The 21477-nt window shown below is 38.6% G+C and overlaps 1 protein-coding gene across 3 annotated transcripts in view; it reads left to right on the top strand.

Annotated features, from left to right (window-relative positions):
* SCML2 (Scm polycomb group protein like 2) overlaps positions 1-21477 on the top strand; it is a 110686-nt gene that overhangs the window by 10766 nt on the left and 78443 nt on the right. For all 3 annotated transcript variants that reach the window (XM_012784700.3, XM_012784702.3, XM_075999088.1), the window contains one exon: positions 21194-21239. In XM_012784700.3, coding sequence (XP_012640154.2) covers positions 21218-21239 — 22 coding nt within the window. In that variant the 5' untranslated portion in view covers positions 21194-21217. The remainder of the gene's footprint in view (positions 1-21193; positions 21240-21477) is intronic.

Below are 21477 nucleotides of genomic sequence, written 5' to 3'. Positions count from 1 at the left end.
CAAACATTATCAAAAAAGTATTATTTGATAAATATAGTTATAAATTTAAAAAATTACCCTAAAATTCTACTGTGTTTCCCTGAAAATAAGACAGGGTCTTATATTTATTTTTCCTCAAGAAGACACCCTGGGGCTTATTTTCAATCTACATTTATTCAAATATACTTAAGTCGTCTTCTTCTGGAACATCATCATAACTCTCCAAACCCCGAATTCCATCTGAATTTCTTGCGACTCTATTTCCTTTAGAATCATTAGCCCCAATCTCTCCTGTGGAGCAATAGAGCTCTTAAGGGGCAGATGAGAAGGGCTACTCGTCTTCTTTACTGCTCCATGATGAAAATGCATGGGTTATGCAGTTAGGCTGCGTAGCCATATCCATCGCTAGGTCTTATTTTCGGGGTAGGGCTTATATTGTGCAAATGCTTAGAAATCCTGCTAGGCCTTATTTTATGGGTAGGTCTTATTTTTGGGGAAACACGGTAGTAAATGAATTTTCATCTACCTTGGTGTTTATCACTTTTTAGGTTGCAAAACGAGCAGTAACTTTTGTCCTGTTTTGAGTGTCAATCTTGAGAATAGAGTTTTTCCATAAAGCATGAACTTTTAAATGGCATTTATTACTGTCTAATTTTCATTTTGGCTAAAATGTTGGCTTTATGCATTTATAGTATGGACAAAATTTCATTTGAAGATTATTGATATATGGAATTTTGAGAGTATATATTTAAAAGTTGTTCAAATGTATGTTGTATATTGGCTTACAATATATGATTTTTAAAAATTGGAAGGATGTATACCAGATGGTTAACAGCAGGTGGTTTGATGGTAGACTTGTTATTTTCCCCCTTTTTACTTATCTGTATTCCAATTTATTTATCTTAGGTGACGAATGTGTAAAAAAAAAAAATCCTGTTTCTAGGAGTCCATGAGGGCATTTTGGTTCACAAAGGGCCAAAGCCATTTTCAGTACTCACCTACACTAAAGGAAATAATGAATTTCATGAATAATTGCCTCAAAGTCATCCAGCACGAGGTGATGGCAAGTTTCCTTTGGCTTTAGCGAAAGTATATAACTTTTCTGATAATGCTGATTAGTAGATGGCCTCTTTCTTTGGTAATGATATGTCTGATTATTATAAATATATAATTATTACAGCTTAATTTAAGAGTGACTAAAACTTAGAGTTCCTGTTTCATTAAAAAACACCTTTTTGGTCTGTATACTTTGGAAGAGTAACTAAGTAATGCTTAGAAATCCAGTTGGAACATAGTTTCACTTTATAACATAATTTGTGTCCTCTTAATGCTAACATTCACTCATCTCAGGAAGTTTTAATTAGGACAGATGGAGTGGTGAAAAGGAGCAGTCTTTCAGTTTCTATTTGTTTAAGATACCGTGTTTCCCCGAAAATAAGACCTACTCATAAAATAAGCCCTAGCAGGATTTCTAAGCATTTGCACAATATAAGCCCTACCCCGAAAATAAGACCTAGTGATGAGTGTTGCTATGCAGTGTATCTGCACAACCCATGCATTTTGTCGCGGAGCAGTAAAGAAGATGAGCAGCCCTTCTTATCTGCCCCATCTGACAGCTACTATCCCAGAGGTGACTGGAAAGGTGCGGGCAGCCCCACCAACAAGGTCAGCTCTCCCTGTCAGGTCCCGGCCATCCTGTGCATGCTGCAGGCTGAGGCTTTGAGGGTAAAATAACACATCCCCTGAAAATAAGCCCTCAGGGTGTCTTCTTGAGGAAAAATAAATATAACACCCTGTCTTATTTATGGGGAAACACGGTACTATGCTGGGTGCTCTACCTATCTCATTTTGTTTTTATGACTACACTGAAGTTTAGGCATTATTAGCCTTAATTTAAACATGGGAAAACCAAGAATCAGGGAGAGGAAGTAACTCGTAAAAGTCTTAGGCAATTGAAATGATATTTCTAAATGTAATTGATATGTATGGCATTACTAATAGGCCATCACAATATAAATTTTATTTCATTAAGAATATATAATTTGTTAAATTTATGTGATAAGCATTTCATAAATGGAGCTTCTTAATAATATAACATTTAGGGGTTATTTAAAAAATGATCAGGCTATACCCACCCATGAAAATAACTTTCTCTGATTATTTAATACATACCATTATAAAGAATTTAAATAATATACAAGAATATAAAGAAGAAAATGAATATAAAGAAGAAAATCTCACTACCCTGTGATACAATAAAGGAGGAGTACCATAGTATTTTTGCATTACTTTATACAAACTTACACAATTTTGTCACATGGAATATAGTTGTAAAGTACATTCCCAAGCTGGCCTGATGGTGCATGCCTATAGGCTCAGCTACTTGGGAGATTGAGGCAGTACAATCCCTTGAGCCCAGGAGTTCAAGACCAGCCTGGACAACATAGTGAGACCTTATCTCTTTAAAAAAAAAATCCAAGAAACCAAACAAACATCTCTGTACCCCATCAGCGCATACCATCGTCTTAACCCTTATTAACAATCTAGTATATGTCCTGTGTTTCTCTCCATGCTTAAATAATCTTTTGCTCTCTATATAATTCTATAATGATCTATATATACATTTATAGCAAATTTTTAGTCACTATCAGTGAATATTTGAGTAGTTTTTTTTTAAATGCAAGGCTTTGTCCTAGCTGTGGGAGAGCTATAAGGAGGAATACTATATGGCCCATATTCTTAATCACTTTACAATCTAGGAGGAGAGGTGGGCAGGTAAACAACTTGTACCATACAAAACTTGCTTTGATAAACTGCTAAATGCAGAGTGGAAACACAGCCTGGGAATCCTGCAGGGGAGCTACCAGAGGGTAGAGGCCTTGCCATGTTATTTCTTGTGTGCATAAACCCCAACACATGGAATTATGTCCACTTGTCTGTAAATAAAGTCATGTGTTCAAGTGAAACAAAAAGATTATTTTGTTGACTTGTTTAAATGACTTAGTTCTTGCAGTTTGAGAGCTTAGTAGAGAAACAGTTTGTATATTTAAAAGTTTCTTGGGAATGGAATTTTCCATTCTCCCTTTAGGGAATTTTTTTTTTCCTTTAAGGCTTGGGCATTTTTGTAACAAGGAAGAGGGTGTATTAATAATATTTTGCTGTACAGTTTGGTCTGTATAGTGCATGACAATTTGAAGTTTTAGTTTGAGTAGTTATACTTTCTAACACAGAAATCTTTATTTACTCAAAAGTAACCTTAAGCATTTAGTTTGATCTTACATCTAGTTTTACAACAGTGCCTAGATTGAATGAATATTTACACATTTGCATATGCCAAATATAAAACTTGGATAATAGGAATATTGGGGAGAGTCAGGGTAGAAAACAAATCTCCAATGAAATGTATGGATTTCAGAATATTTGAAAAGAAATAATGTTTTATTAAAGTTTGGTGAATATTATAGAATATTCACTCAAGTGTTCAATTTGAATCTACCTTGTGGTCAACACTGTTTTAGATGCTAATGGAATATATATAAAGGAAATTAAACAGGGCTATGATCATATTCTCTTGAAGGAAAGACTGTTTCATTTAACATTGAAAGGATTGGTATAGTAAAACAGAAGCTACATGACTCAAGAGGGAAAACAATAAAAGCTGTCTGTAGTGAAAGATGTGTGTTTAGGACAAATGGTTTTGATTTTATCATAACCTTGAAAGAATCCTTAAGCTATCATGGTGGATACTAGCTTGCTCTTTATGGTGCCTTCAAACAGCTCACTATATTTTATTACCATGGTGACCAAAAGGGAAGGCTTATTGAATCACCAACTCATTTCCTAAACATAGCTCTTTTTGTATATGAAGGTCTTTATTCGGCATGACTTTGGGTTTCACTAGAGGATTTTTCTCTTCACTGGTGCTGAGTTACTGATAATTGAAAAAGAAAAGTTTCCAAACTTTGAAAGAGTTGATCTTATCTAATGTGGCTAATCTCAAAGGGATCTTGAATTCTTCCTGTCTTTATTTGAGGATAACTATTTTATTCCTTGGTCGGTGGTTCTACCTCTAAAATAAGTGGTTTGGATTCCAAAGCATTGTGTTTGAAGTTAAGAACACAGTACTTACTTTGTGTTTAACTCTAAGAAAGTTCTGTTCCTATCTTTAAAATACTTGTTTTAAAGATGATTATAAAAATCTACTTTTATCCATTTGAAAATGGTATTGTTTAAAATTTAAATATTCTAGATATTGCATTCAATTGGTTACATAATTTATCTTTGAAATAGTCTTTTTTATTTTTATATACTAGTGACAGTATTTTTACTCCTTTTTTTTTTGAGTCAGAGTCTCATGCTGTTGCCAGGCTAGAGTGACGTGGCGTCAGCCTCGCTCACAGCAACCTCAAACTCCTGGGCTCAAGCGATCCTACTGCCTCAGCCTCCCAAGTAGCTGGGACTACAGGCATGCACCACCATGCCCAGCTAATTTTTTCTATATGTTTTTAGTTGGCCAATTAATTTCTTTCTATTTTTTTAGTAGAGACGGGGGTCTTGCTCTTACTCAGGCTGGTTTCGAACTCCTAACCTTAAGTGATCCGCCCACCTTGGCCTCCCAGAGTGCTAGGATTATAGGCGTGAGCCACCGCAACCGGCCCATACTCTTAATATTTAGTATAGGATAGGTTTATGTTTATAAGAGACTACTAGTTTTGCAAAGTAGTTAGTTGTACCAACTTATATTCCCACCAGCAGTGTATGCCTATTCTAGTTCTGACATCTTCACCAACATTTGGTATTGTCAGTCTTTTAAACTTTAGCCATTTGTGTGGTGGTATCTTATTGTAGTTTTAATTTGTGCTTCCCTGATTACTAATAATGTTGAGCATATTTTCACATGCTTATTGACCATTTGTGTATCTTCATTTTCTTTTAAGTTAATTTTTATGTTAATATTATTTTTAATTGGCAAATCGTAATTGTGTACATTTATGGGGTATAGTGTTATGTTTTGATACATGTATACAATGTGGTTAAATCAAGCTAATTAACATATGTCACCTCACTTATTTTTTGTGGTGAGATATTTGAAATTTACTGTCAACAGAAAAAAAGCCAAACTCTGTAAAATAATTTTAAAGAGATTTAAAGAGATTCTGATCCAAATTTGAGGATCACCACTCAGAGCCACACCCAAGAAGCCTTGAGCAAGTTGACTCGATGTGGCTGTGTTACAGTTTGGTTTTATACATTTCAGGGAGATAGGGGTTACAGGTAAAGTCATAAATCAATAGGTGGAAGACATACATTGATTTGGCCCAAAAACGTTGGCTATCTCGAAGGGGGGTGGGGCTTACAGGTTATAGGTAGATTTAACAATTCTTTGACTTATAATTGGTTAGAGACATGAAGCTTTGTCTAAAGGCTTGAAACGGTTTAAGATAAGGAGCTGTCAATCAGAGACAAGCCACTGGACATATATTTTTTGTGTAAATTGAGGACCTGCAGGTTTGTCATACATACCCTTAGGCCTGTTAATGGGTCACAGAGGATGTCTCCAAGAAGGGAAGGGGGCACGATGAGGTGTGTCTGACCGTCCTCCTCGTGGCAGGCAATTTAGTTTTAGGGTATCCTCTTGGCCAAGAGGGGGTCCATTCAGTCAGTCAGTGGGGGGTGAGCCTTAAGATTTTATTTTAGTTCACATTACTCTTAGTTATTTTGAAATATACAATATATTATTACTGACTATAATTACCCTACTGTGCAATAGATGTCAAAACTTATTCCTCCTGTCTAACTTAAACTTTATACCTTTTGACCAACAATTCCCCATTCCATTCCCTTCTCCATTCCCCTCTTCTTGCTCCCCTCTCTCCCCCCAGTCTCCGGTAACCATCATTCTACCCTCTACATCTGTGAGTTCAACTCTTTAGATTCCATATATAAGTGAGATTGTGTAGTTTGTGCCTGGCTTATTTCACTTAGCATAATGTCCTCCAGGTTCATCCACGTTGTCTCAAATGACTGGATTTCCTTTCATTTTAAGACTAAAGAGTATTCCTTTGTGTATTTATACCACATTTTCTTTATCCATTCATTTGTTGATGGGCACTTAGGTTGATTGCAGATGTTGGCTGTTGTGAATAATGCTGTAGTGAACATGGGAGTACAGGTATCTCTTCAACACTTCAGTTCCTTTGGATGTGTACCTAGAAATGGACTGCTAGATCATGTCACAGTTCTATTTGTAGTTTTTTGAGGAATCTCCATACTGTTTTCCATAATGGCTGTACCAATTTACATTCCATTGACAGTGTACAAGGGTTCCCTTTTCTCTGCATCCTTGCTAGTACTTATCTTTTGTCTTTTTGATAACAGCCATTCTAATAGGTGTGAGATAATATCTCATTGTGGTTTTAATTTGCTTTTCCCTGATTAGTGATGTTGAACATTTTTTCATGAACCCATAGGCCATTTATATGTCTAATAAGATCCTTTGCCCTTATTTACACTCTCTCTCTCTCTCTCTCTCTCTCTCTCTCTCTCTCTCTCCCTCTCCCTCTCCCTCTCCCTCTCCCTCTCCCTCTCCCTCTCCCTCTCCCTCTCTCCCTCTCTCCCTCTCTCCCTCTCTCCCTCTCTCCCTCTCTCCCTCTCTCCCTCCCCTCTCTCTCTCTCTCTCTCTCTCTCTCTCTCTCTCTCTCTCTCTCTCTCTCTCTCTCTCTCTCTCTCTCTCATAGACACACACAGTCTTGCTCTGTCACCCAGGCTGGAGTACAGTGGTGGGATTACAGCTCACTGCAGCGTCAAACTCCTGGGCTCAAGCAATCCTCTTGTCTCAGCCTCCTGAGTAGCTGGGACAACAGGTGCTTGCCACCATGCCTGGGTAATTTTTAAAATGTTTTGTAAAGATGGGAGTTCTGCTGTGTTGCCCCGGTTGGTCTTGAACTCTTGGCCTGAAGCGATCCTCCCACCTTGGCTTCCCCAAGTGCCGAGATTACAGACTTGAGCCACTGTGCCTAGCCTTTGCCCATTTTTATTATTTTTATTTTTTTCCCTTTTTATTTCATCATATTATGGGGGTACAAATATAGTTAAGGTTACATATATTGCCCTTGCCACCCCTCCTCCCCCCAACACCGAGTCAGAGCTTCAAGTGTGTCCATCCTCCAGGTGGTGCACATCGCACTCATTATGTAAGCATACACCCACCCCCTCCTCCCCCTCCCACCTGCCTGACACCCAATAAAAATTTTTTGGGTTTTTTTTTTTGACATTTTGGTTACATTTTATATCTTTCCCTCTCCCTAAGAAGGGTTAGAGGTATGCCCTTCCCCTCCAAAATGCTCACCACATGCCTAAGATGTGGGTCTTACCCCCCCCCATCCCCTGGTGAACACTACCACCATTTGAGCACCATAGTTTTAATCAGTCAGTACCAATTTGATGGCGAGTACATGTGGAGCCCATTTTCCTAAACTTGTGTCACCTCACTTTGAATGATGGGCTTAAGCTTAATCCAGGATAGTATAAGCAGTGCTAGCTCACTGTTGTTTCTTATATTCCATTGTGAACATATACCAAATTTTGATTATCCACTCATGAATTGACAGGCGCTTGGGTTGTTTCCATGTCCTTGCAATAGTGAATTGTGCTGCCATAAACATTCAGGTGCAGATGTCTTTAAAATAGAATGTCTTATGCTCTTCTGGGTAGATGCCTAACAGTGCTATTGCTGGGTCGAATGGTATTTCTATTTCTAGCTGTTTGAGGTATCTCCATATTCTTTGCCACAAAGGTTGCACTAATTTGCATTCCCACCAGCAGTGTAAGAGTGTTCCTGTCTCTCCACATCCTCGCCAGCATTTGTTGTTTTGGGATTTCTTGATACAGGCCATTCTCACTGGGGTTAGGTAGTATCTCATTGTGGTTTTGATTTGCATTTCTCTAATGATTAGAGATGGTGAGCATTTTTTTATATGTTTGCAGGCCATTATTCTGTCGTCTTTGGAGACGTTTCTGTTCATTTCTGTTGCTCATTTCTTGATGGGGTTGTTTGATTTTTTCTTGTTAATTCTTTTGAATTCTAGATAGATTCTTGTTATTAGACCTTTATCAGGAGTGTAGAGAGCAAATATTTTCTCCCATTCTGTGGGTTTTGTCTATTTGCTCTAATGATAGATAGTTTCCTTGGCTGTGCAGAAACTTTTTAATTTGATCAGATCCCATTTGTTTATTTTTGATGTTGCGGTGATTGCCTTGTGGGTCTCCCTCAAAAATTCTTTGCCTAGGCCAATGTCTGATAGGGTTTTCCCAACATCTTCTAGGATTCTTTAAGGTTTCATGCCTTAGGTTTAAATCTGTTATCCATCTTGAGTGAATTTTTGTGAGAGGTGAGAGGTAGGGATTCTGATTCAATCTTCTGCATGTAGCTATCCAGTTTTCCTAGCACCATTTATTGGGGAGAGATTCTTTTCCCTGTTGTATATTTTTGTCTGCTTTATCAAAGATTAGGTTACCGTATACAGATGGTTTCATCTCTGGAATCTCAGTTCTATTCCAAATATCGATGCTTCTGTTCTTGTGCCAGTCCCAGGCTGATTTAATTATTGTTTATAGTACAGCTTGAAGTTAGGAAGACTGATGCCTCCCAGTTTGTTCTTTTTCCTTTGCCCATTTTTAAATCAGTTTTTTTTGTCACCTTGCTGTTTTTTTGAGACAGAGTCTCGCTTTGTTGTCCAGGCAGAGTGAGTGCCGTGGTGTCAGCCTCGCTCACAGCAACCTCAAACTCCTGGGCTCAAGCGATCCTCCTGCCTCAGCCTCCTGAGTAGCTGGGACTACAGGCATGCACCACCATGCCCGGCTAATTTTTTTTGTATATATTTTTAGTTGGCCAATTAATTTCTTTCTATTTATAGTAGAGACGGGGTCTCGCTCTTGCTCAGGCTGGTTTCGAACTCCTGACCTCGAGCAATCCACCCATCTTGCCCTCCCAAAGTGCTAGGATTACAGGTGTGAGCCACTGAGCCCGGCCTCACCTTGCTGTTGAGTTGTCTAATGCCTGTTTGCATCTATTGATATGATCATGTGACTTTTCTTCTTTAGCCTGTTGATATGATGGATTGCAATAATTGACTTTCAAAGGTTGAACCAGCCTTGCATACATGGGATAAATCCTACTTGGTTATGGTGCATTATTCTTTTTATACATTGTTGGATTTGATTTGCCAATTATTTTGTTGAGGATTTTTGCATGTGTGTTCATAACATATATTAGTTTATAGTTTTCTTTTCTTGTAATGTCTTTGTCTGGTTTTGGTGTTAGGGTGATGGTGACCTCATAGAATTAGTTAGGAAGTATTCCCTCTGCTTCTGTCTTCTGGAAGACATTGTAGAGAATTGGTATAATTTCTTCCTTAATTGTCTGGTAGGATTCACCAGTGAACTCATCTGAGCTTGGTGCTTTTTGTTTTTAAAAGGTTATTAATTATTTATTCAATACCTTTAATAGATATAGGCTTATTCAGATTATTTCTTCTTATGTGAGTTTTGGCAGGTTATGTTTTTCAAGAAATTGGTCCATATCATCTAGGTTACCAAATCTAGGCATAGAGTTTTTCATAATATTCCTTTATTACCCATTTAATGTCCATGGGTGTATAGTGACATCCCCTCTCCCATTTCTGATATTATTAATTTGCATCTTCTTTTTTCTTGTCTAAAGGCTTATCAGATTATCAGTCTTCTCAAAGAAATAGCTTTTGGTTTTATTACTTTTTATCTACTGATTTCCTATTTTTGATTTCACTGATTTCTGCTCTAATTTTTATTATAATATTTCTTTTCTTCTGCTTACTTTGGGTTTAATTTGCTCTCTTTCTAGTTTCCTGAGGTGGAAGCTTTGATTATTGATTTTAGGTCTTCTTTTCTAATACATGCATTCTATGCTATAAATTTTCCTCTAAGCCCTGCTTTCACTGAATCAGACAAATTTTGATAAGCTGTATTTTCATTTTCATCTAGTTCAAATTAAAAAAAATTTTTCTTAGATTTCTTCTTTGACCCATGTATCATTTCAAAGTGTGTGTTTAATCTCCATGTATTTGGGGATTTTCCAGTTATCTTTCTGTTATTGATTTTTAGTTTAATTGCATTGTGATCTGAGAGCAGACATTGCTTGGTTTCTATATTTTTAACTTTGTTAAGGTGTGTTTTATGGTCCAGAATATGGTCTATCTTGGTGAATGTTCCCTGAGAGCTTGAGAGGAATGTGTATTCTGCTGTTGTTGGATGAAGTAGTCTCTAGATGTCAATTATATCCAGTTGATTAATGGTAATATTGACTTCAACTGTGTCCTTACTGATTTTCTGCCTGCTGGATCTGTTTCTGGATAAAGGGGTGCTGAAGTCTCCAATTATAATAGTGGGTTTATTTATTTATCCTTGTAGTTCTATCAGTTTCTGCCTCATATATTTTGATGTTTTGTTGGTAGACATATACACATTAGGATTGTTATATCATCTCATGGTGTTGACACATTAATCATTATGTAATGCTCTTTTTTATCCTTGATAGTTTTCCTTGCTCTGATGTCTGCTCTGTCTGAAATTAATGAAATTATTCCTGCTTTCTTTTGATTAGTGTTAGCATTATATATCTTTCTCCATGCCTTTACTTTCAATCTATATGTCTCTCTATATTTAAAGTGCATTTGTTATAGACAACATATAGTTGTCTTTTGATCCACCCGACAATCTCTGTCTTTTATTTGGTGTATTTGGATCATAGATGCTTAAAGTGATTTTTTGAGCTGGATGCAGTGGCTCATGGCTGTCATCCTAGCACTTTGGGAGGCCGTGGAGGGAGGTTTGCTTCAGGCCAGGAGTTTGAGACCAGCCCGAGAAAGAGCAAGACCCTATCTCTACAAAAAGTGGAAAAGTTAGCTGGGCATGGTGGCATATCCTCTAGTCCCAGCTACTTGAGAGGCTGAGACAGGAGAATCACTTGAGCCCAGGAGTTTGAGATTGTAATAAGCTGTGATGATGCTACTGCACTCCAGCCCTGATCGCGGAGTGAGACCCTGTCTTTAAAAAAAAGCGATTTTTGATATAGTTGGATTAATATCTACTGTGCTTGTCATTTTTTAAAAATTTTCCTTGTTCTTTGTTTCTGTTTTTGTCTTCTACACTTTTTATGCCTTTTGTGGTTTTAATTGAGCATTTTTAAAATCAACTTAGTGATTTTAATTGATGGGCAACAACTTCATACTCCTCAATATCACTAAACTGTGTACAATTAGGGATGCAGCATTATAGAAGAGCGGACAGCAGAATTAAACAGAGCAGACTTAAGGAAATATCACTGTTCATTATTGTGCTCATTTTTCATTATATGTACACATAAGCATGAATGCAACTTAAAATCTTTTAATGGCAATAAAGTTACAATTACCCATCTGTGTAGACTAACATCTTAACTCAAATACTTGATCTGCAATGTGTATGTAAGCAGTTTCTCATCATACAGTTATCAGAATGTATTTTTCCTGTTAGGAACCAGTAACTTATTTTTTGTGTTTATTTTTCTTTTGAGGTAAGAACTATTTCTTCTTTGAAAACTGGCTCATTTTTTTATCATTTATCAAAACATATAGTTGTGGGGAAGAAAGTGTAAGGGGAGACAAGGTCTCACTTTGTCACCCTGGCTAGAGGGCGGTGACGCAATCATAGCTTACTGCAACCTCAAACTATTGGGTAATTGAACATTTTATATGATTTCATTTTCTCTCCTTTGTTAGCATATCTATTATACTTTTTTTTTTTTTTTTTTACTATTTGCAGTAGTTGCCCTAGAGTTTGCAATATACATTTACAACTAATCCAAGTCCACTTTTAAATAACAGGACCATTCTTTTAAAAATAATTCTCTTTCCCATTGGATTGCCTTGGTTCCTTAGTTGAAAATCAATTGGCCATGTATTTGTAGGTCTGTCTGTGGAATCTCTATTCTTTTTCCACTGATCCCATTTGTGTATCCTATGCCAGTATCACAATTTTGATTACTGTTGCTTTACACTATGTCTTGAAATGAAATGATGTAAATTCATTGGCTTTGTTCTTTTTTGAGATTGTTTTAGCCAGTCTAATCTTTTACATTTTCATATAAATTTTAGAATCAGTTTGTCACTTTCTGCCAAAAAAAACCTGTTAGGGTTTTGATTGTTGATGTGTTGATTGTATAGATCAGTTTGGGGAGAGATGGCATATTAAGACTATAGAGTCTTCCAGCTTGTGAATATGGTTCATGGATTATTAATTTAGGTCTTCTTCAAAGATTTATTGTTAATCATCTCTATACTTATTTCTTCACCTTTCAGGATTACAGAAATTACTTATTTAACTAATGGAAGCAGTTGCTACCAGCAGGGATTAAGAATTCATCTATGGTTTAGGTATTTGAGAGGACATGGGAACCTGGGTATATCTTCTTTGTGTGATCCATCCTTCAGTTCAATGTAATAAGTAATAAGACTTATTTTAATGTAACCCACAACTTTTTGCTCTCTGATTACAACTGAGTGCCTTCATTCTCTGCCTGGATTACAGTGCATTTCTCTTTACTATTTGCCTGGATTCAGCACTCTTTACTTTCTTGTCTGTTTCTTTAACCATTAGGCTATAGTCCTTAATTGACAACATCCTAGCAGAGGTATCGAATAGTCAATCCACTTGATTATTTTAGCCTAACTTTTGGAGATGAGGTCTTGGATGGGGAGATAATGCTTTGTGAGTTGTATTTATATAGGTAGCTCCTGAAACTATGGCCCTTGAGAGAAACTGTAGAGGGAGATAAGGGCCTAGAGGGAACCTGAGCCACTCCAGCATTTCATAATCCAATGGAGGAGGCAGGAGCTTCTTTAGTTTCCAGTCATTTTGTGTCTTCAGCTTGAAATTTCTCTCTTCTTTCTATGTTCATTAAAATTATCATCTTTAAAGAACCAATCCAAGTGCCACTTTCCTTGAGAAGCCTTCTTTTATATTCCCAGTTAATTGTGGCTTTTACCTTCCCATAGAGTACTACTTTTACCTCTCTTAAAGCCTGTATTTTATTGTTTTGTTGAATAATGATTTGTTATATCTCTTTCCCACTGGATTTCCAGTGCTTTTGTAGTAGATTGTGTATCTTCTGTCTACACAACACCAAGCATATAACAAGAATTCTGTAAATCTTTGTTAAATAAATAAATGACTAGGTCACACCTGGACACATGTTGGTAATGGAGAAAGGAATAAGAAAGATGTAAAGAAGTAGGTCGCATTTATGTTAGGACTCAGAGCATAGATAGTATTTCAAGAAGCAGAAGAGGAAGAAAAGGTATCCCATGTAGATAGAAAAACATGAGTCCTTGAAACAAAGTCCTTTTGGGCTTAGGTGTGGATGGTAAATATCAAGTGGCTTTGAAATTGTGAAGGGCCTTAATAACTATGTTCCACGGAAGATTTTTTTCTCCATTAAATAGTGAAACTATTGAAACAGGAGACTGATTTGGGCAGAAAAGAGCTCAGACCTTATCTCACATTGTGTATTAGGTAGGTTATGGTAGGGAAACACTGGTAGCCAGATGAGTTAGGTGGTTATGGTACTATACCAGGCAGGAGCTAATGAAGGTGTAAATCATTGAATGGCAGGGCAAAGGGAAATGAGATAGCACTTGTTGGTCACTGATGAATGTATGAATGAAAGAGGAGGAATTAACATACCTAGAGCTTTAAGTACTTTGAAAAGTAGTGGTGTTAATAAGAGAAGGATGTCAGAAGAAGTAAGTTTTGGGGAAGTGATGCTTGAATATAAGTTTATTGAGTCGGAGGTGAAAATAGCTCTCTGGGTGGCTTTTGAGTGTATTCTTTGTAGGCTTCTTTTAAATACCAAATTACCTTCAGTTGTACACATTGTCATGTTCTTATTATAGGCACACAGAGTAATGGGAAAGTAGATATCCTTTTGTTGTATTAAGTTTATCCATGTGTATATACCTTTGAGCTCTTGGAGGGCATTGATAGTCTATTATTTATCTTTGTTGTAGAGTGGCTGGTGTTTTGAGGATATTCAGGAAAAGTTTGAATTAATGAATTATGGCTTAAAGTACACAGGCCTTCTAACAAGTAATTCTTGTTAGAAGTTTTGACTCTTGCAGGACTTATAAGTTTCACCAAGAACAGTCCTGATTCTTCTACCTCTTGACAACATGGTATAGTAGAAGTGCACTTCTGGGATAGGCCTCAGTTTGAATCCCAACTTTGCCAACCTACTATCTGCTCATTTTTACTCATTTAATTTTTTTTTTTTATTTCGGCATATTATGGGGGTACAGATTTTAAGGTTTCAATAAATGCCCATTTCCCCCCCTCCCCCCAAAAGTCTGAGTCTCCATCAAGACCATCCCCCAGATGGTGCACATCTCACTCATTATGTATGTATATACCCGCCCCCCTCCCCACTCCCACCTGCCCAATACCCTATTACTGTAGTACCTATGTGTCCACTTAGGTGCTACTCAGTTAATACCAGTTTGCTGGAGAATATATCTGGTGCTTGTTTTTCCATTCTTGGGATACTTCACTTAGTAGTATGGGTTCCAGCTCTAACCAGGAAAATATAAGATGTGCTATATCACCATTGTTTCTTAGAGCTGAATAGTACTCCATGGTATACATATACCACATTTTATTAATCCATTCTTGGATTGATGGGCACTTGGGCTGTTTCCACAGCCTTGCAATTATGAATTGTGCTGCTATAAACATTCGAGTGCAGGTGTCTTTTTGGTAGAGTGTCATTGGATCATTTGGGTAGATGCCCAGCAATGGGATTGCTAGATCAAATGGTAGATTCACTTGTTATCGCTTTAAGGTATCTCCATATTGCTTTCCACAGAGGTTGAACTAGTTTGCAGTCCCACCAGCAGTGTAGGAGTGTTCCTCTCTCTCCGCAACCATGCCAGCATTTATTGTTTGGAGATTTTTTGATAAAGGCCATTCCCACTGGGGTTAAGTGATATCTCATTGTGGTTTTGATGTGCATTTCCCTGATGATTAGAGATGTTGAGCATTTCTTCATATGTTTGTTGGCCATTCTTCTGTCTTCTTTAGAAAAGTTTCTGTTCAAGTCCTTTGCCCACTTTTTAATGGGGTTATTTGATTTTTTCTTCCGGATTTTCGTGAGTTCTAAGTATATTCTAGTTATCAGTCCCTTATCGGATGCATAGGATGCAAAAATTTTCTCCCATTCTGTAGGCTGTCTGTTTACTTTCATGACTATTTCTCTGGCTGTGCAGAAGCTTTGTAGTTTGATCATGTCCCATTTATTTATTTTTGTTGCTGCTGTGATTGCCTTTGGGGACTTCTTCATAAACTCTTTGCCCAGGCCGATGTCTAGGAGAGTGTTTCCAACTTTTTCCTCTAGAGTTCTAATAGTTTCATACCTTAGGTTTAAGTCTGTTATCCAGCGTGAGTTGGTTTTTGTGAGAGGTGAAAGGTGTGGGTCCTGGTGTGGGTCCTGTTTTAGCCTTGTACAGGTGGCTATCCAGTTTTCCCAGCACCATTTATTGAAAAGGGATTCTTTTCCCCAGAGTATGTTTTTGTCTGCTTTGTCAAAGATTAGATGGCTATATGAGTATGGTTTTATATAAGGATTCTCACATCTGTTCCACTGGTCAATATTCCTCTTTTTGTGCCAATACCATATTGATTTAATTACTACAGCTTTGTAGTATAGTTTGATATCTGGCATATTAATGCCTCTCATTTTGTTTTTGTTGCCTAGAATTGCTCTTGATATTCGGGGTCTTCTTTGGTTCCATACGAAGCATAAAATTATTTTTTCTATATCTGTGAAGAATGCTGATGGGATTTTAATAGGTATTGCATTGAATCTGTAGATCAGTTTGGGTAGTATAGACATTTTGATGATATTGAGTCTGCCGATCCACGAGCATGGTATGGATTTCCATCTGTTTACATCCTCTGCTATTTCCTTCCTCAGTGTTTCATAGTTCTCCCTGTAGAGGTCTTTTACCTCCTTGGTTAAGTATATTCCTAGGTACTTTAATTTCTTTGTTGCTATTGTGAAGGGAATTGAGTCTTTGATTTGGTTCTCAATGAGATTGTTGTTGGCGTATATGAATGCCTCTGATTTCTGTGTATTGATTTTGTATCCTGAGACTTTACTAAATTCATTGATCAGTTCCAGGAGTTTCTTGGTTGAATCTTTGGGGTTTTCTAGATACAATATCATATCATCAGCAAACAGTGAAAGTTTGATCTCTTCTGCCCCTATTTGGATACCTTTGATTCCATTTTCCTGTCTGATTGCTGTAGCCAAGACTTCCAGCACTATGTTGAACAGAAGTGGAGATAGTGGGCAGCCTTGTCTGGTTCCAGTTCTAAGTGGGAATGATTTCAATCTTTCCCCATTCAGTAGGATGTTGGCTATGGGTCTGTCATATATGGCTTGTATCATTTTTAGGTATGTCCCTTCTATGCCTATTTTCTTGAGTGTTCGTATCATGAAACGGTGTTGAATTTTGTCAAAAGCTTTTTCTGCATCTATTGAGAGAATCATGTGGTCTTTGTTTTTGCTTCTGTTTATGTGGTGAATTGCATTTATAGATTTACGTATGTTGAACCATCCCTGCATCCCTGGGATGTACCCCACTTGGTCGTGCTGGATTATTTTTTTGATAAGTATCTGGATTCGGTTGGCTAAGATTTTGTTGAAAATTTTTGCATCTATATTCATTAGGGATATTGGTCTGTAGTCTTCTTTGTTTGTTGCATCCTTTCCTGTTTTTGGTATCAGAGTAATATTCGCTTCATAAAAGGTGTCGGGGAGGTTTCCATTCTTCTCGATGTTGTGGAATAGTTTCTGCAAGATAGGTAATAGTTCTTCTTTGTAAGTGTGGTAAAATTCAGGTGTGAAGCCATCTGGACCGGGACTTTTCTTTTTAGGGAGATTTTTAATTGCTGTTTCTATTTCAGCTGTTGAGATTGGTCTGTTCAGGGAATCTATTTCTTCCTGGTTGAGCCTAGGGAGGCTGTGTGTTTTGAGAAATTTGTCCATTTCCTCCACATTTCCAGTTTGTGTGCATAAAGATTTTTGTAGTATTCATAAATTGTATCTTGTATCTCTTTGGGATCAGTTGTGATATCTCCTTTTTTGTTCCTGATGGAGCTTATTAGAGATTTCTCTTTTCTGCTTTTCGTTAGCTTAGCCAACGGTGTGTCAATTTTGTTTATTTTTTCAAAGAACCAACTTTTTGTTTCATTAATCTCCTGAATAGCTTCCCTGTTTTCAATTTCGTTTAGTTCTGATTTGATCTTGTTGATTTCACTTCTTCTGCTGGCTTTGGGGTTGGTCTGCTCTTCTTTTTCCAGCTCTTTGAGTCGTTTCATTAGATTGTCTATTTGTGATCTTCTTGTCTTTTGGTTACAGGCATTTATGGAGATAAACTTTCCTCTCAGAACTGCTTTAGCTGTGTCCCAGAGGAGTTGATAACTTGTCTCTCCATTGTCGTTTTGTTCATAGAATTTTTTTATTTCCGTCTTGATTTCTTCATTTATGAAGTAATTATTTAGTAAGAGGTTGTTTAATTCCCACGTTTTTGTGTAGAAATGTGAGTTTCTGTTAGGGTTGATTTCTAGTTTTATTCCACTGTGATCTGAGAAGGTACATGGTATGATTTCTATTTTTTTAAATTTCTTGAGATTTTCTTTGTGTCCTAGGATATGGTCAATCTTAGAGAATGTCCCGTGAGCTGATGAGAAGAACGTATATTCAGTGGATTTTGGGTAGAATGTTCTGTAAATGTCAGTCAGACCCAATTGTTCTAGAGTTTTGTTTAAATCCATTATTTCTTTATTAATTTTCTGTTTGGAGGATCTGTCTCGTGCCGTCAGTGGGGTGTTGAAATCTCCGGCGATTATGGAGTTGCTATTAATCCATTTGCTTAGCTCCAGTAAGGTTTGCTTTATGAATCTGGGTGCACCTAAGTTGGGTGCATATATATTTAAAATTGTTATCTCTTCTCGTTGAACTGTGCCCTTCACCATTATATAATGACCCTCTTTGTCTTTCACTACTTTTGTTGGTTTAAAAACTGAATCGTCTGAAATTAGAACTGCCACACCAGCTTTCTTTTGGCTTCTATTTGCTTGGAATATTGATCTCCACCCTTTTATTTTTAGTCTATATGCATCCTTGCAGGTTAGATGTGTTTCCTGAAGACAGCATATACTTGGCCTGTATTTTCTTATCCATTCAGCCAGCCTGTGTCTTTTGAGTGGAGAGTTTAAGCCCTTCACATTTATTGAGAGAACTGATAGGTAAGGTAGATTAGTGATCATTCTGTTGGGTTGGATGTTGTTGCTATGATTCCTGTCTTGAGCCATTGTAATATCTGGCCTTTAATATCTTTGGGTTTTGGTTGTTTTTATATTCGTGGGTTGTTATTATGATGTTCCGTGTGTAACGCTGTTAAAGTACTTCTTGTAGGGCTGGTCTTGTCTTGGTGAATTCTCTGAGCCTTTGCTTGTCTGAGAATGTTTTTATTTCTCCTTCATATACGAAGCTTAGTTTTGCAGGGAATAATATTCTAGGCTGGGCATTGTTTTGTGTCAAAAGAGTGAGAATGGGGCCCCAGTCTCTCCTTGCTTGTAAAGTCTCATTAGAGAAGTCTGATGTTATTCGAATTGGCTTTCCCTTGTATGTTACTTGCTTCTTTTGTCTTACAGCTCTTAGAAGGGCCTCTTTAGTTGATACTTTGGTCAGTGTGATGACTGCATGTCGTGACGTCTTCCTGTTTGCATTGAATCTCCCAGGGGTCCTCTGAGCTTCTTGAACTTGTATATCAAGATTTTGAGCAAGGCCTGGGAAATTTTCCTCTATTATATCTTCAAACAGCTTGTCCAACCCTTGAGTGTTGTCTTCTTCCCCTTCTGGTAAGCCTATGACCCTCACATTAGGTTTCTTCACATAATCCCACAGCTCTTGTAGGCTTTGCTCTTTTCTCTTGTTTCTCTGCTCTATTTCTGTGACTGATTTATTTAATTGGAGGGTGTTATCTTCAAGCTCTGAGATTCTTTCTTCTGTTTGATCTACCCTGTTCTTGAGACTTTCCACTGTATTTTGTAGTTCCTTGAATTGATTCTTCATTTCGAGGAGTTCGGTTACACTTTTCTTCATTGTGTCTATTTCTTTTCCCATATCCTGGAGGCTTTTTGTGGTTTCTTTGTGTTGGTTATTGAGTTGTTGTTGCAGCTGGGTGAGTGTTCTTATGATCCATATACGAAATTCCTCTTCTGTCATACTGGTTGCCTGATTTTGGTTGGTGTCCGTTTCTAGGGGGCTGGTGTTCCTCTTTGGGGTGTGTTTTCCGTTTGGTTGTTCATATTTCCTGAGTTCTTGCACTGATTTCTTCCCATGTCGATCAGTTGTTGTTTCTTTCTTTTAGTTATTGTTTGGGTATTCACACACCTCGTTTAGTTTCTGAGGCGTTAGGTGGTGTCTGTGGGTGAAATTGGACCACTCCCTGTATATTGAGTCAGTGGGTGCCGTGGAAAGGCTGTGCAAGATGCCGTCCCTGTCAGTAGGTGGCGTTTGCTTGGAGGAACAGGCTGTGCTGTTGATTTTGTGTCCTGTTATCAGCTCTTGATCTGGGCGGAGCTGGGTTGGGTAAGCCTGCCCTCAGGCAGTTAGCAGGGGTCAAAGTTCCGTTCTCTGTTTCCAGGGAAAGCTGTCAGGGCGGGGCTGAAATGGTCCCGCTCTGCCAGGAAGTCTGGGTGTGGGGGTGGGGCTGTCTGAGACCCGCAGTCTGGAGCGGGCCTCGCTTCTTTCCACCCTCCCCAACTCCGCAGCTACTCCTGGGCCTCTGCCAGCAGGCCAGACCACAAGCCACCAGGCCTCCCCAGACTGTGATGCCGGCGGGGAGGTTCCCTGCACAGGAACGCCACCTGGGTTGGGCGCACGGCCTCCTCCTGGGAGGAGGGTTTCCCTCTAACACGCCTATCCGCCCCTGGAGGCACACACACCTCAGCAGGCTGTTCACTTATAACCCTTCTGTGCCCCGGGCAATGCTAGCCCTTGGTTCAGGGGATCTGGTCTGCAGGTCCGACCTCTGGGTCCCAGAGTTCAAACTGTATGCCACCAGGGAGAGGATTTCCGGTCCCAATTCACTCACAGGGAGCCCAAGCTGTGTCTGTGTCTCTTAGCCTCTGAGTCGGCACCATTCTCCTGGGAACACCGTGCCAGCAGCACCTGGGAGGGCGGGCGGGTAGGCAGCTCACACTTTGAGTTCCCCTGAGTCAGCTGTAGGGTCCCAAAAGGGAAGGTGCCTCTGGCTGGTGGCTGTATTGTGTCTCTGGGCAGCCTCAGGTAGGGTCGGCGGAGGGGAGGAGGAGGCAATATGGCGCCTGCCGCGCGGCTCGGGTCTGTGCACACGGAGGTGCCTGGAGGAAGTTGGGAACCTGGTGCCACGTCTGCTACAGGCTCATGGCTGGCTGGCGGCAGCGTCTCTGGGCTGATGTCCGCAGGTCTCTCCACCCGCTGGGGAGCCCACCAGCAGTCCCAAATGCAGGGGAGGGGAAACAGCAAATTTACCTACCCTTGCCGCTGGTCTCCGGCTCCTCCGGTGGTCTCAGCCTCCAGTTCTCCTGCACAGCCTCCTCCCGTGGAGTCTCCAGGGGTCTCAGGTACCCCTCCTTCCGGCCCTCGTCCGCTGTATGCTCGTCTTCTTGCTTCTTTCCTCTATTTCTGCTAGCATCTGTCTTTTCTGCAGAGACACTCTGTCTGGCGGTGTTATTCGTCCGCCATCTTCTCATTTAATTTTTAATATAATTTATATACTTTAAAATTCACCATTTGAAAGTGTACGATTTGGTGGTTTTTAGTGTATTTATAAGGCAGTACAGCCACTACCACTGTCTAATTCTAGAATATTTTCATCACACCAAAAAGGAAACCCCATAAGCCTGTGCCCATTAGCAGTCACTCCTTATTCCCTCCTCTCCAGCCCCAGGTAACTACTAATTTACTAATCTTATCATTTTTATTCATGGGAAGGTCATTGAAATGATCTGATCCTATAACTGATTTCTAAATACTACTATCCTTCAGAAATGTATTATGCTAAAAGGAGGTATTAATTGATTTTTCTCTTTGTAGGAAAGAAAATCAGAAAGGGATACTATGGGACGAACAGCGAATGAAGGTAAGATTTACTTGCCTAAAGATGATAATGTTTTTTTTTTTTTTTTTTTTTTTTTTTTACATATTTTCCTTTGAGTGTATATAATGTTTTTAGTTATTTGTCTGGAATGAACATCTTCTGCTACAGTGAGCTTTTTTTTTTTTTTTTTTTTTTTTTTTTGAGACAGAGTCTCGCTTTGTTGTCCAGGCTAGATTGAGTGCCGTGGCGTCAGCCTAGCTCACAGCAACCTCAAACTCCT

Source organism: Microcebus murinus, chromosome X (genome assembly GCF_040939455.1).
Source record: "Microcebus murinus isolate Inina chromosome X, M.murinus_Inina_mat1.0, whole genome shotgun sequence".
Lineage (NCBI taxonomy): Eukaryota > Metazoa > Chordata > Mammalia > Primates > Cheirogaleidae > Microcebus > Microcebus murinus.
The sequence above is the reverse complement of the archived record's forward strand: the minus strand, read 5'-3'. Positions and strand labels throughout refer to the sequence as shown.